This window comes from Phodopus roborovskii, unplaced genomic scaffold (assembly GCF_943737965.1).
Source record: "Phodopus roborovskii unplaced genomic scaffold, PHOROB, whole genome shotgun sequence".
Lineage (NCBI taxonomy): Eukaryota > Metazoa > Chordata > Mammalia > Rodentia > Cricetidae > Phodopus > Phodopus roborovskii.
The window spans coordinates 22024267-22038566 of record NW_026126558.1 but is presented as its reverse complement, the minus strand read 5'-3'; the positions used below and the strand labels follow the sequence as shown (position 1 = coordinate 22038566).

General features: G+C 41.6%; 1 protein-coding gene across 1 annotated transcript in view; it reads left to right on the top strand.

Moving 5' to 3' along the window:
* The window catches only part of Tango6 (transport and golgi organization 6 homolog), a 161633-nt gene that overhangs the window by 126910 nt on the left and 20423 nt on the right, over positions 1-14300 (top strand). The window contains exon 17 of the mRNA XM_051201471.1: positions 6995-7108. Coding sequence (XP_051057428.1) covers positions 6995-7108 — 114 coding nt within the window. The remainder of the gene's footprint in view (positions 1-6994; positions 7109-14300) is intronic.

Genomic DNA, 14300 nt, shown 5'->3' with positions numbered 1-14300 from the left:
ACTCTGATGCTAATCCTCATTATCAACTTGATAGGATTTAGAGCCTCTGAGAGATACATCTCTATTTTTGTCTATGAGGGTGTTTCTATGAGATTTATCTTAGAAGGGAAAGACCTACTATGAATGTGGTGGCACTCTCCCATGATGATGGGCCAGCACTCATCTGTCTCTGCTTCCTGACTGTGGAGGTAACATGAACTTGTTGTCTTCTGCTATGCCTTCTTGCTATGATAGTCTGCAGCCTTTCTTACACTGTGAGTCAAAGTAAATCCTTCTTCCCTTAGGTTGTTTTTGTCAACTATTTTGTCACAGCAAGAGAAATAACTAATACAGAAAATTGATACCAAGAAGTGGGGCCTTTGCTATAATAACCCTGAACATGTGGTTTATTGGACTGCTCAAAAACAACCATATAGGGAAGTACTTTCCAAGGTTCAGCTGCCAAGGCCACACAGAGGCCACTACAACTGAAATAGAAGGGGCATTCTGGGTCTCAGGCTGGCAGCAGTACTTGATGACATCACCCATATGTGCTGATTTTGCAGGCATGCAAAATGCGTGTTACCAGTCATGGGGGAATGCACCAAAGTTTCATAAAGTCACTGAAATCAAGCAGTGTGTGGCAGGGTTGGGTTCCCTGCCTGGAAAAAGACAGGCCCTTGCAAAAAATTGTGACAGGGAATCCTAAGTTGAAATGGAAACCCATGATGTTGGAGTTACCAGGACCATGGGCTATCCACCAAGGGAAGCTGAAGGCTCAGAGTAGAATCAGTTCAAGAGAGAGGCCATGTGTGCTGCATGTGATAGGACTGAAGGGTGGGAGCTTTCTGGGTCTATTGGAGCCCACATGATGTCACTAAGGGCCCCAAGATGCCAGATGGGAAGCTAGGGTTTAGTTCTATTCTGATAGGTCTCAGGTTTCTGAATATCCCCTCATTCTTCCCTATAGGAATGTAAATGTTTCATCTGTGTCATAACATTTTATAAATATGGTTCTTTATTTTTGCTTTGTGGATTGTCTTTGTTTTAAATGAGACTTTGGATTTGAATATTGTTAGAACTGTTAAAACTTTAGAGACTCATGGAGATGAATTGACTGTACTTTACATTATGAGGTAGCTATGATCCTTTGAGGACAAAAGGTGGAATGTGGCTTAAAAGTGATGTGTTAGCTGGGTGTGGTGGGCAAAGTACCTTTGATCCCAACACTGGGGAGGCAGAGGCAGGCAGATCTCTGTTGACCAAGGTAAATTTGAAGTTAATATTCATTGTCAACTTGATAGGGCTTATAATCCCCTAGAAATATAATGAGAGGTATCAATGAGGCTGTTTCTAGGAAGATTTAACTGAGACAGGAAGGTACCATCCTATGGGCTAGAGTCCTACACTGAATAAAAGAGAAAAAGGAGGAAATAAGCTGAATGTCTACATCTCTCTCCTTCCTGACTGCAGATGCAATGTGACCAGATGCCTCAGTTCTTGTCTCCATGCCTTCCCACAAGGACAGACTCTATTCTTTCTTAAGCTATGTGCCAAAATGAATCTTTATTCCCTACATTGTTTCTGGAAACTATTTGGGCTGAACAATAAAAGAGATAATGAATTCTTTGTGTCTGGGGAGAAGGGAGGGCTATTTCAAGACAGGATTTCTCTGTGTAGCCCTAGCTGTCCTAGAACACACTCTGTAGACCACTCTGTAGCTGGTCTTGAATTGTTTGCCTCTGTTTCCTGAGTGCTGGGATTAAAGACATGTGGCACCACCACCCAGCAGTTGCCAATTCTTTAGTAAGCCTTTGTTTTGTTTAGTCACTCAGTAGACATGTTTTGAACATATGCTCTATACCAATTGGGCCTACAGCCAAGTCGTGTAGTGGATGATGAGAACCAGCTTTGAGCACAGGAAACATCTCTGTCCTCATGGACCTAACATTCTGGAGATAGGAAGCACACAGTAGATAAATAAATATTTCATGTCAGGATGGTAAGTCACTAGGAAGTTACACCTACTGAGAAAAGAAGCAGTTTGTTGTTGGACACAAATGAGATGAACAAGCAAAGTTTTCTGTTGAGTGACATTTGAGCAAACATGTAAGGAAGGAAAGAGGTGATCCATAACCTGGAGGCTAGCATTCCAGGTGGGTTGTAGCTGAAGAGGGGAGAGTAAGAAAGAACAGTGGGAGCCAGCGTTGGAAAGGTAGTGGTCAGTTCACGTAGAGCTTGCAAAGTTTTTGGGCTTTTTCCTTATGTGAGATGAGAAGACAGAGCAGAAGAAATGCAATGGTCTAATTTATTCCAGATCAGTGTGACATCTTGATTAGCTCTTCAGCATCTAATGAGACTTCTGAAGTTGATGTCTAAGAGGTACCCAGCCTCTTGTGCTGATAGAGAAGGAACTTAACTTGAAGAGACTGCTCTGCAGCTGACATGTTATCCTTCCACAGTTCTCCTGCCTGAGCATTGGTCATGTGCTAGGAACATTAAAGTACATAGATAAAAGACTTTGTGTCAAGAAATCTCAGTGGAGTCTACAATGGACAGGACAAGATGGTTCAGTAGACCAAGCATAGGACTCACATAGAGTTACTACCTTGTGTTAGAGAAGTCACACTGATAAGTGTTAGGAAGGCTGAGAAAGAATAGATACATGATTTACTTCGTTCAAAAGTTGAACTAGCCATCAAAGCTTCCTCTGATGCTCTTTGCTCTGGGGACATTTGCCCCTCTAGCTGTGGCATCTGAAGAGAGCTGCCCTATTTTGTCAGTGGTCCAGATTTGTGAATACTCTGTATTTTATATGGTGTAGGCTGGCAGAGAGGAAAAGAAAGTATAGGTTCAGCTCTTCCACTGTCTTCATACTTGGAATTCAAGTTTTTCTTCTTTGTTGATGTCAAGATTTAGCCTGTTTAGAGTACATTATCATTTTTTCCACAACTTCTTGTTCATGTTAAGCACTATGTTGTTTGAAACCAAATCTTGATAGGCTTTCATCTTTATCACTGTGTGAAGTAATATGATTTAAGTCACAACAGGAAGAGGCCTGTCCTCAATCCAGCAAATAAGATAGATGTGCCCCAGGTGACAAGACCATGGAACAGTCTACTTCAGTGAATGCCCAAAATTCCACATACTTAAGCTCTGAGGCCTGGTACAGAGTTACTGCTTGTATTAGTTACTTTTCTATTGCTGCAATAAAACATGACAAAGGCAACCTATGTATGAAGGTGTTTATTAGGGCTTTCAATTCCAGAGGACTAGAGTCCATGATAGTGGAGTGAAGTTATGACAGCAGGAACAAGAAGCTGAAGTTGCACATCTTTCTTTTCTTCCCTTCCTCCCTCCCTTCTGCCCTTATTTATTTATTTGTTTGTTTTTGAGGCAGTGTCTCTCTGTGTAGCCCTGGCTGTCCCAGAACCCTCTATGTAGACCAGGATAGCCTCAAACTCACGGAGGTCTGCTTGTCTCTTCCTCCTGGGTGCTCTTCCACATCTGGCAAAGCTCACTGTTTGAACCATAAGCATAAAATAAAGAAAGAAATGAAGGGATGGTGCAAGGTGGAAACCCTCCTCCAGCAAGGTTACCCCTGGTAAGCTTCTCCAAACACTGCTGTCAACTGGAAACCAAGTGTTGAAATGCCAGCATCTATGGGGACATTCTCATTCAAACCACCACATGCTCTGAGCTTATCACAAGCTTTTCCATTGATTCTTTGGTAACCCCGAAGAAGTTCAAGTAACCATCATGGTTTTTTTCCTGGTAGGTTAAATGAGCTCATAATAAATATTGGTTTATAGTTCACAAGTGGGCATAGTCCCAAACACTTAGCACAGCAACTGAGTTTTAACAAACAAACCTTTAGAGGAGAGCAGACAGCTGAACATTGAGTTCACATTGTCTTGATGCATACCTTGAATTCTCTCCTAGAAGTTTCCAAAGTCATTGGTAATCTTGCCATTTTGTCATCTTTATTTATATAGTTTTCCTTATATGTGGTATGTGCCAGCTGGTTGGGAGTGATGATTTTCCTTATTTCTGTGAATCCTATGAAATGTCTAATTTCTTGAATTGGCTGCTAATGTTTCCAAAACAGCCATCATCTTCCCTTTTGTATGGCTTTCAGAAGTGAATATGGCTTCCATGATTCTGCTTGTGAAGAGGAAGCCTTCAGCAGTATTGTTTATCAGAATAGGTACATTGACCCTCAGAGAAAGTGTCATGAATTAATACAAAATGGATTTCTGTCCTGTGGGAGAACATAGAACAGAAACTAGGAATTTTGTACCAATTCATAAATTAGTAAAGACCTTACATCATGTCTGCAGTTTACCAAGGCTTTTAAAGATAGAAGGCAGTGTTGAGTGTGTCCTTGGAGTTGGATGTGGGAGACTGGCCATAGAGTGGCTTGTTCAGATTAGACGATGGAAAGTGACAGCCTTGCAGTCTCCCCACTTCTAGTGTTAGGCAGAAGCTCATGGTATCAGCATGCAGGAAAGCAGTGTATGAGCTAGGTATAGGTATATGACCTGAGCATGAGGCTGTTCTGACCTTTAGATAGCATATCCAAGGCCAAACAAAAATCCTACTGCCTTAAACAGCCATTCTATTTTGTAGGATGTGGTCCTGATGGCAGAGGTATTGAGGAAGGTTCATTGACCTCTTCCTTAAGCCTCTTCTTAATTGTCCTGGACAGCTGCTTGCAAATGGTACATATGTAGAAGGCCATCCCAGAAACCCTTATAGGAACACAGTTTTTTCCACTGTACCTTCAAGATATCATAGAAATTGAAGAATTCACTTTGAAGAGAAAGCCCTTTTCCAGACAGGATTCTTCTCCCTGGATTTCCAAATTGTAGCTTAACTGTCAGAACCAGGCTTGCACTGAGAGCTGAGGCCAGGGAGGCATAACAGAGGAGGCAAAGGCAGGCACCAATAGGGTTCTAAATGGAAAACCTTGCTCTCCCAAACCAGAATCATGGGCCCCAAGCTAAACCTTGAGAGGTGCAGGCACCCAGGAGCCTCTGCTTGTGATGCTGCTTTGGGATGGCTTCCTATGTTATGAAAGCACAAGTAAGAAAAACTTTCATGGGTCTGGAAAGACTACAACCTAGCTCTAACTTGTTTCTCTGCCTTCAGTTCCTACCTTGTAAATACTAAGCTTGAAAGTGGAGGTAGCTATTATATTGTTGCCTCGTTGGAGCTAACCCAAGGAATTCCTCAGGACTAAAATGCTTCTGCCGTTAATGCCAGGGGCATGGAAGCTGCCTCTGATGGCCTTAGGGTTGGGGGTCCCAGGCCCAAAGCAGAGAAGTAGCTTCATGGATCTTACTGAACAATAGTTTCCAGTGGGTTGCAGTTTCTCTGGGATTTCTCTTCCCTTTCAAACTGCAAGTTTGTCTAATAGATGCACAACTTGACGGAATGCCAGCGCATCACAGATGCAATTATATTTCAGAACAAGCCTCCTTCTAATCTCTCTGCCATCACTGATTAATTAGGCACTTTGAACTCTGACCAACTGTTTGAAAGCTGTGAAAAATACAACCTGCATATTTAAAATTTCTACACAAGCCTATTTCCTCATTGTGTCTGTATTCCTCATCCTTTGAACATAATAAGTATTTATACATGTTTTCTAATACACGATCTGGCTATTTTCTTATCATGGCTAGAATTCCCTCCACTGCTGGCCAAAAAATACAAGCACACAATGAAAACCTAATAGCAAAACTAAGTGAGAAACCAATTGAATTATTTAGATATACTCACAGCTTTTTATTGCCACAATTGCACACAAAAAGTCATGTTTTTCCTTTTAAGCTTTGCATGAATGCCTCAAAAAGGCTTCTTGTTTTTGTTAATGGTGTCTTTTTAGGGTATTTTTGTGCTTATGAGGAGCAGTGGTAGGATAGCCGGCACAGGATTTAGACTCTATTTCTTGTTCTACCTACCTACCTACCTCTATCTCTATCTCTATCTCTCTCCCTCCCTCCCCTTCACTCTTCTTCTGTGTATGTACCAGTTTCAAACTCAGGTCCTTACACGTGCACAGCAGGCAGTTAACCAACAGCCATCCCCAGCCCTGCACTGTTTCATTTTTATTACATGTAATTATTAGCTATGTATATGGCACCATGTTTTATTTTAGTGTGTGTTTAGGTCGAATGACAGTTTCTCAGGGGTCTGGTCTCTCCTTCTCCTTTAAAAGGGTTTGAGAGATAGAACTTGGGTCACCAGGCTTATGCAGCTCACATCTGTACCCTCGGAGCCATCTCACTTGCCCACATGGCACCATGTTTGCAAGTAATTTCTAGTCTTTCTTTTCTGAGATAGAATTGTCTTTGAAAGTGCCTGAATGCTGAAAGATCTGTCCCACAAAAGAAGAGAGACTCGTGCAGGGAGCCTCTAAAACTGGCATGCTGACTTCCCAGAATGGATGCTAGGTTTGAAGGACTTGGTGGACATGCAGAGGGAAATGAGTATCTCTCTCCTCTAGCCTTGTGCTGAGACTGCCATCAGTGGCATGCTCATCTCATGGTGCCCAGGAACTCTGAAGCTCCTTAGCCTAGCCCCATAATCATCAGGCCCTGTAAACTGCTCTGAACCATCTGTCCTTCCTCTGATGTAATGTTTCTAAAGATGAGCACACTTTTAACCCAACTTTAGGAAATACATGCATTTAGCCTTGCCTTTATTTGTTTGTTTGTTTTCTGAAATACATGTTTTGTAGACATCTATGCCTTCCCATTCAGTGGTTCCACCCCTGAATTTCAAGCCAGATTTTGACCTTTTCAAAAAAAAAAAAAAAAAACTTGACTATATCAGGACCTCTACCACTGGATCTGACCTTCCTCATTGAACATGAGGAAACTAAGCCACCCCTTTCTAAGCCAGATTGCTCTCTGGGGGGAGTGTGTAATTGAGAGGAACACAGTTGAAAGGCTACAGGAGGTAGTTATACAATCCTGGTTCCTATTGACTTCTTCCCTCACCCTTCTAGGTGACAGCCTGCCTGGTTGCTGTGGCTAAGACAGACAATGACATTCAAGTGCGCAGAGCTGCGATCCATGTGGTTGTGCTGCTGCTTCGGGGACTCAGCCAGAAATCAACAGAGGTAAGCCAGCCTTTCCCCATGGGCATCTTCCCCTCCTTGTGTTATTGTGGGATCCAGTCTTCCTCGTTCAGGGCCAGCTCAAACCTCTTTTTTAGATATGAGCTGGTCAGCAGGGTTTTCATAGCAAGAAAATAGCATCATTTGCATCTCAGGCAGCGTCTCTGTATAGACAGTAACTGCTGCAGGAAAACCACACGTATACAGAGGCTGTGAGCCCTGGCATTCTCTCGGGGCAGGTTCCAAGGTAAGCTAGCTGGAGCACATTCACCCTGTTCTGCAGCCTGAGCTCCAGTGACTTGTCTTTCTGACTCATTCATTGTTCGGCTTAGGTACAGGAGGCTTCATTTAAGAGACTTCCTTTCCAGGTCTGAGTTCAATCCATATTTTGTGGTGGCATAAATTAAATTTTCTTCCTTCCTTCAAATGGTTTTGATTGTACCTCTCCCCATTGTCTGGCCATTACAGGAAGAAAGTTTATGAATCCAAATGTGTGCTAAGATTGAGTGAACTTAAAATTAATTTCCCTCTTGCTCCTAATGGAACCACCTCCCCAACTTATTTCAGATTAGAGTGCATTAATAATTCACTTGCTGGCGTCCACAGACTCAACTGTGGCTTGCACATCAGTCCTTAACTAAACCTCCAGAAAGCCATTGTGAGAGTGATTGTTCTGTCACACGGAGGGGCTTATTCATGCTTGTATTTTACCGTATCAGGTTGCTGATACCTGTTTGTACATGTACGCACGCATAGTTATCCCTTCTGACCTTGCACAGCCACACTGTCTCCATAAATGCCTACTTGCTATTGTTCAGCCTGCTAGCTGAGTTTCCAAATGTCTGCTTCCTGTCCGTCACCCTCAGCTGCACTCCTCTGCCTTCTCATGTGCCTTGGCTTGAATGAGCTCATGTGGCATGAACATGTTCACCTTTGAGTTATCAAAGCTTGACTATAGTGGCCTCGACAAATGATTTGTTTTTATCATATCATAAGAACCCTGTGTTTCTTAGCAATTTAGTCATAGCAAGGCCAGTGTATCTGGAACTGTCATAGCCCTTTGTTTCCTGGCTACAGTATGGCTGCAGTAGCCATGGCTTCTAGGACTAAGGACTTAAATGAGAAATAAAGAGGATGAGAGAAAGACAGTGCTAGACATTTTTACATCCTTTGGTGGGGGGGAGGGCAGTTTCTAGCATCATCCTACAGCCTACTTTGTTTCATTCATTAGACTGAATGCTCACCTAACCATTCCCCTCTGTAAGGTGTTTTGATGCTGCATTTAGCTGGCACATTTCTGCCTGGAACAAAATCAAAGTATAGTATAGTATAGTTAGCAAGAAAGATGGCAGGAAATGGATAGTGGGGATGTGACTAATAGTGACACAAAGGAAGTGGGGAAGAATGGTCTAGCTGAGTCACAAGAATTTCTCTATAGGAAGAATTGTGCAGTAATGGAGTTCTCACCTATTTTATCTGTTGATGAGATAAGGAACATTTGCACCATAACCTGATGATTCATAAAATTAAATGAATTACTATAGGATACACAGATTTTGTTGAGAACCTGTACAAATGAGAATTAAGAAACATCTGTATTTTGCATCTTTGTTAAGATCTACAGGGTTGGGAATGTAGCTCCATGGTCTAACACTTGCCTGGTGCTCAGCACAGGAGAGGCCCTGGGCTCAATCATCTTCCACTCAAGAAAACAACTTAGGCTAAGAATACTGGTGTATATGTATAATTCCAGCATTTAGGAGGCAAGGCAGGTAGATCATGAGCTTAGGGCCAGCCTCGGGTACATAGCAAAGTTCTATTTCAAACAACAAAATCTATGAAGCTTCTAGTAAATACATCATGGTCCTTGTGTTGTTCTTGTTGCAGGGTTTTTTTTTTTTTTTTTTTTTTTTTTTGCAATCAGGGGTTGAATAAGAGCTTTACTCATCCTAGTCTGCACTAAACTGTGTCCCTAGTCATTATCACTGCTGCTGTAAATTCCGTCAACTGGGAGGTTGTGTGAGGGGGAATACAGGGATTCTATATTAAAACCTTCTACAAGTCCAAAATTACTTAATAATAAAGAGTTGATTTAAGAGGCTGGAGAAACGGCCCAAGTTTAATTCCCAGCACCCACATCAGACAGCTCACAACTGCCTGTAACTCTAGCTTCAGCAGACCTGACATACCCCTGACCTCCTCAGGCACATGTACCGAGATACACAATTGCATGCAAATAAATAGATAATTAATAAAATATATTTGAAAATATAAGTTACAACTTTTTGAAGAGAAATCTAAGCCCAGTGTATTGTTGTACCCTTGTAATCCCAAAACTTGGGAGCTGGAGGCAGAAGGCTCAAGAGTTCAGGTTCATTGTCTGCTATAGAGCAGGTGCTTCTGGGCTGCATGAATAAAACAAAACAAATCTATAAAACTCTGGACATAGGTTATAGCTCACTTATAGATCTCATGCTTAGTAATTAAAGGCCCTAAGATTGATCCCTAATACCAACAAAGAAAAAAAAAAAAGGAAAACATTCTTAGTGCATACATCCTTACAGAGAGTTACACTATGTACACACACAGTAAAAGAGAATATATGTTGTGTGCGAACTAGAAAAGCTAAAACAGAAACTCTAAAAGCCAGGTGTGCTGTTGTGTGCTTGTAATCTTAGCATTTAGGAGTTGGGAGCAGGAGGATCAGGTCACCCTGGCTACACAGGCAAGTTCAGGACTAACATGGGCTACAAAAGGTGAAAAACCAAAAGAAGGAAAGAAAAAGAAAAGAAAGAAACTTTATCTAGCTGTCTCACATCTGTACATAGTTAATGAAAGCAGCACTCTTTGCTTCACCAAACAGGAATTAACCTGTGACCATGAAGATCTTTATCATTTTCAAAAAGTGGAGTAAATAGAAAATGCCTCTCCTGTCTTCACACCTCTAGTCCGCACTCACTGAAACGTATAAATTGTGCTTACTCAGTAGATGCAGGGATGGATGGATGGATGGATGGATGGATGGATGGATGGATGCCTAATTCCCTCCACTGCATCCTTGAGACTAGGTGTGTTAAATCTTGTAGTTATAGTTGTAATTATAACTGGAGCCACTGTGATGAAGAGTGGAGATAACTGCAGAGTTTACACTGCAATTCTCTGTAGAGCTGTTTTGCCCCCAGGAACAGCTGAAGTAAATATGCTATCTGTTGGTAAAGTTTTATGTTTTCTTTTCTGTTCTGCTAATCACCATCTCTCCAGCTACACTAGCCAAAAGATATTGCTGGGTTTCATCTGCTGCTTGTGGATGTGGGGCCCAGGACTTCTGTGGTTACAGCAGCTGGACAAGGAGGTAGGGAGAAGGATTGGAAATAAGAGGGAAGCCATCACTGCCCCTAACTGATGAGGTAGTTTTAGTTTATTCCTATCCAAAAGTAGCCAGAGTGTTATTTTTGTGGCAGTCCACACAAAATCTGCAACCACTGTCTTACTGAAGAAAAATGGTCTCTCCTTTGATTTGGTTTTAGACCATATTTGTTTAATATATAGCATGACAGTTAATAAGCCAGAAGTTACCTTCTTTAAACTCCTGTCTACCTTACCCTCACTGAAATATAAATTTACTAGGAATATCCAGGAGAGGAGGCATGGCATGTTCAGACCTGTAACTTGTGTTGGTTTCAGAGTTAAGAATAGGCCTTCTCAACACAGGGGGGAGAAAAAATGAGCTAAGCAACAGAATAAAGGGATGGTGTGTAACTACCACTCTTTTTCCAAGTTTGATCTTTGCCCAGTTACTCAGTTATTCTGTGTATTGTCGATGTTCAGAGTATGCATATTCATAATTTGGTCCCGAGACAATAATTAGGCAGTAGAGGTTGAACACTGCCCTGTGAAGCTGGCTCTCCTTCAGATAGTCATATAATCATATAGTCAATATAGTGAACAGCCCCCTGAGAGGAGGAGTGCAGGCTTAGAGGGCCATCATGTGCATAGGACTCTGTTTTCTTGGCTTTCATAGTAGGGACAGGTTAAAGAGTTATTTGATGAGGCATGTGATACTGTAGGGACCTTAGAAAAGAAGTCTTTTTAGTCAAAACTAGAGGATGGAATCTAGTGAAGAATAGAGGAGGTTTTGTTTATTTGTTTGTTTGTTTCATACTTACAGCCAGGCAGTGATGGCACATGCCTTTAATCCCAGCACTCTGGAGGCAGAGGCAAGCAGATCTTTGTGAGTTTGAGGCCATTCAGGTCTACAAAATGAGTTCTAGAACAGCCCAGAGATACACAGAGAAACCCTGTCTCAAAAAAAACCCAAATGAATAAATAAGTTCTTACAAAATAAATGCTTTAGCAGACCAAGGCTGTAAGGAGCCTACCTTGTATTTCCAGTGGGAGCATAACATCAATACCCACTAATTGAGCACTCACAGTGACTTTATAAAGTGTAGCTGCCATGAATAATAGGAACCATCGTCTGTATAATAGGAAAAAGGAGCAGCTGGGCATGGTGGCACATGCCCATAATCTCAGCCCCAAAGCAGAGAAAGGCAAGAGAATTACTCAAGTTCAAAGCCGGGCTAGTTTACTTAGCAAGTTGTAGGCCAGCCAGAACTACATAACAAAGCTATCTCAATTAAATTTTTAAAAAGCTGAGTGTAATGGGATACATTGAAGAGGGGCATCATGAGTTCCAGGACAGCCTGAGCTACATGTTTAAAAAAAGAAAGGTGCTGGATGGTGGGAACACACACCTTTAATCTCAACACTAGGGGAGGCAGAGACATATGGATCTCTGAGTTCCAGGCCAGCCTTGTCTATAGAGAGTTCCAGGACAGCCAGGACTACACAAAGAAACCCTGCCTCTGCCTCCCAAGTGCTGGGATTAAAGGCATGTACCACCACCAGCCTGCTTTCTTATAGAACTTCTAGGACAGTTAACACAGGGCCCACCTTCAATGGACTATTCCCTTCCCATCAATCACTTATTTTAAAAATGCTCTACAGGATTGCCTACAGCCCACTCTCATGAAGATATTTTCTCAACTGAGATTCTCTCCTATCAGTGATCATTTCTTGTGTTAAGTTGACATAAAACTAGCAATCACATGGGGTCTCTATGAAACCCAGACTAACCTAGAACTCATGATCTTTTGCATCTGTCTCAGAGAGCTGGAATCACAGGAATATCCTGTCATAGCTGATCTCCAGTGCTAGACTCTGATGGTAGAAGCCTCCCTCTTAACATTGTGACATCTGGAAGACACGAGTGTCTGTACAGTGAATATTCAATAAAGACCAAGCATTTAATAAGAAATCAGCTTTTGTTGAACATTGTTCGAAGTGTCACTGGAGTTAGGACATAAAGGGATTTGAAAATAATTTAAGTTTCTAAGTAGCCTCTCACCCCTCTTTTCTCATCCTCCTCTTAGCCATCATAATAGCAGTTTCTGTGAAAGAAAAACCATGCTAAAAAAAAAAAAAAAAAAAAAAAAAAAAAAAAGGGAGTGGTTTGGGTTTAATGCTCTGCTTTTTAATCACAGAAGTTGTTTATGGTCCAACCATAAGACTGAATGCCTGTGTCCTCGTGCTTGTCTGTCTAGGCCAAGTAGAGACTGGGGTATGACACTTAATCACTGACACAGATTGGAGTTTTAAGCGGACAGATCAAATAGAAAGTTTCTTTCCTTTTATTGGTTTTTGTTTGTGTGTTTGTTTCTTCTTATCCTGGACATTATTTTGAGATCATTTGATCTGTTTGTACTGTGGGTACAGTAAATAGACAAGTGTCCCTCTCCACAGACACTGCTCTTTTTTAGCATAGAAGTCTCCATGAGAGAGCACCCTACCAATCAGGGAGCACCCTACCAGTCAGCTGCTGTGACTGTTGTGGTCATGTTTCATGTTAGTACCGACATTTAATACAAGTTGTTGTCCAACATAGAATCTCACAATATGTTTATAAATTGTCTCTTCTTTCCATACAACTCCCTCTTTACATTTTTTTATACATTCTAATCTCCACTGTTCTAATCATCAAAGAAAACTCCTTTTTAGGTCTTGAGTTCCACTGCCATGGCAAGCATCACACCTTGGGTGTGATTAAGCAGCAGGATCTCACTACTTCCTGTTTTGATCTGTCATGTTTATTTACCTATAGATACAGATTCCTTTCCCACTTCTCTATTACTGTCTCCTAACAAGGACATCTGTCTTGTTGGATTGGGGTCTTTATTACCTTTCCCATTGCTCTGAAAAATATCAGACAGAAAGCAACTTCATGAAGGAGTTTGTTTGTAGTTCAAGGGGATGGAGTCCATCTTGGCAGGGAAATCATGGCAGCAAGAACATTTGTAGTCAGGAAACAGGAATGATTGCTAGTGCTCAGCTCTTTTTCCTTTTTATTTAGTCCAGAACCCTCAACACATGGAATGGTGTGTCACTCATAGTTAATGCGAATTTTCTCACTGCAATTCACTAAACTAGATAGATAATCCCTCATGGTGTTGCCCAGAGGCTAGCCTAATCTAGATAATATAGTTTACAGGCATGCTCAGAGGCTAAATTTATCCAGGTCACCCCTCACAGCCGTGCCCAGAGACTTGTGTCCTAAATGACTGTAGTTCCTATCAAGTTGACAAGCAGTAACAACCATTCCAGGGTCTACCTTACTCCATTATAGCCTTATTTTAGGCAGATGTGCCTTCCTCACACAATGACATTGTTTGTAAACAAGGTCATATTCTGAGGTACTGGATTTTAGGACTTCACTGTATCTTTTTCAGGAAGTAGAAACACAAAAGGTCCTATGAGTCCACAGTTTGCCCCCTTTTACATTTATTTCTCCATCTGTTGTTGCTGCCATCTTGAGAAGAGCTTGTTCCTAGTGTGCTGTGTCTGCACCTCTTCCTCCTCTCCACCCACTCCCACACTCTAACTCCAGCAAAGCAAGAGGAACAGTGTTTCTGGTGTGCTCACCTTGAAAAGTATCAGTTCTTGTCACTTGAATAGAGAAGACAGTGAGAGGCACAAGGATAATTTTTTGGAATATTAAACAAAATCTTGGTGAAAATTCTGGGTTTTTTTTTTTTTTTTGTTGTTGTTGTTTTGTTTTGTTTTGTTTTGTTTGCGCAAATCCCTAAACCTCTTAAGCCTCTTTTCACATAGACAGAGAAGTGACAAGAGGGAGATCAGA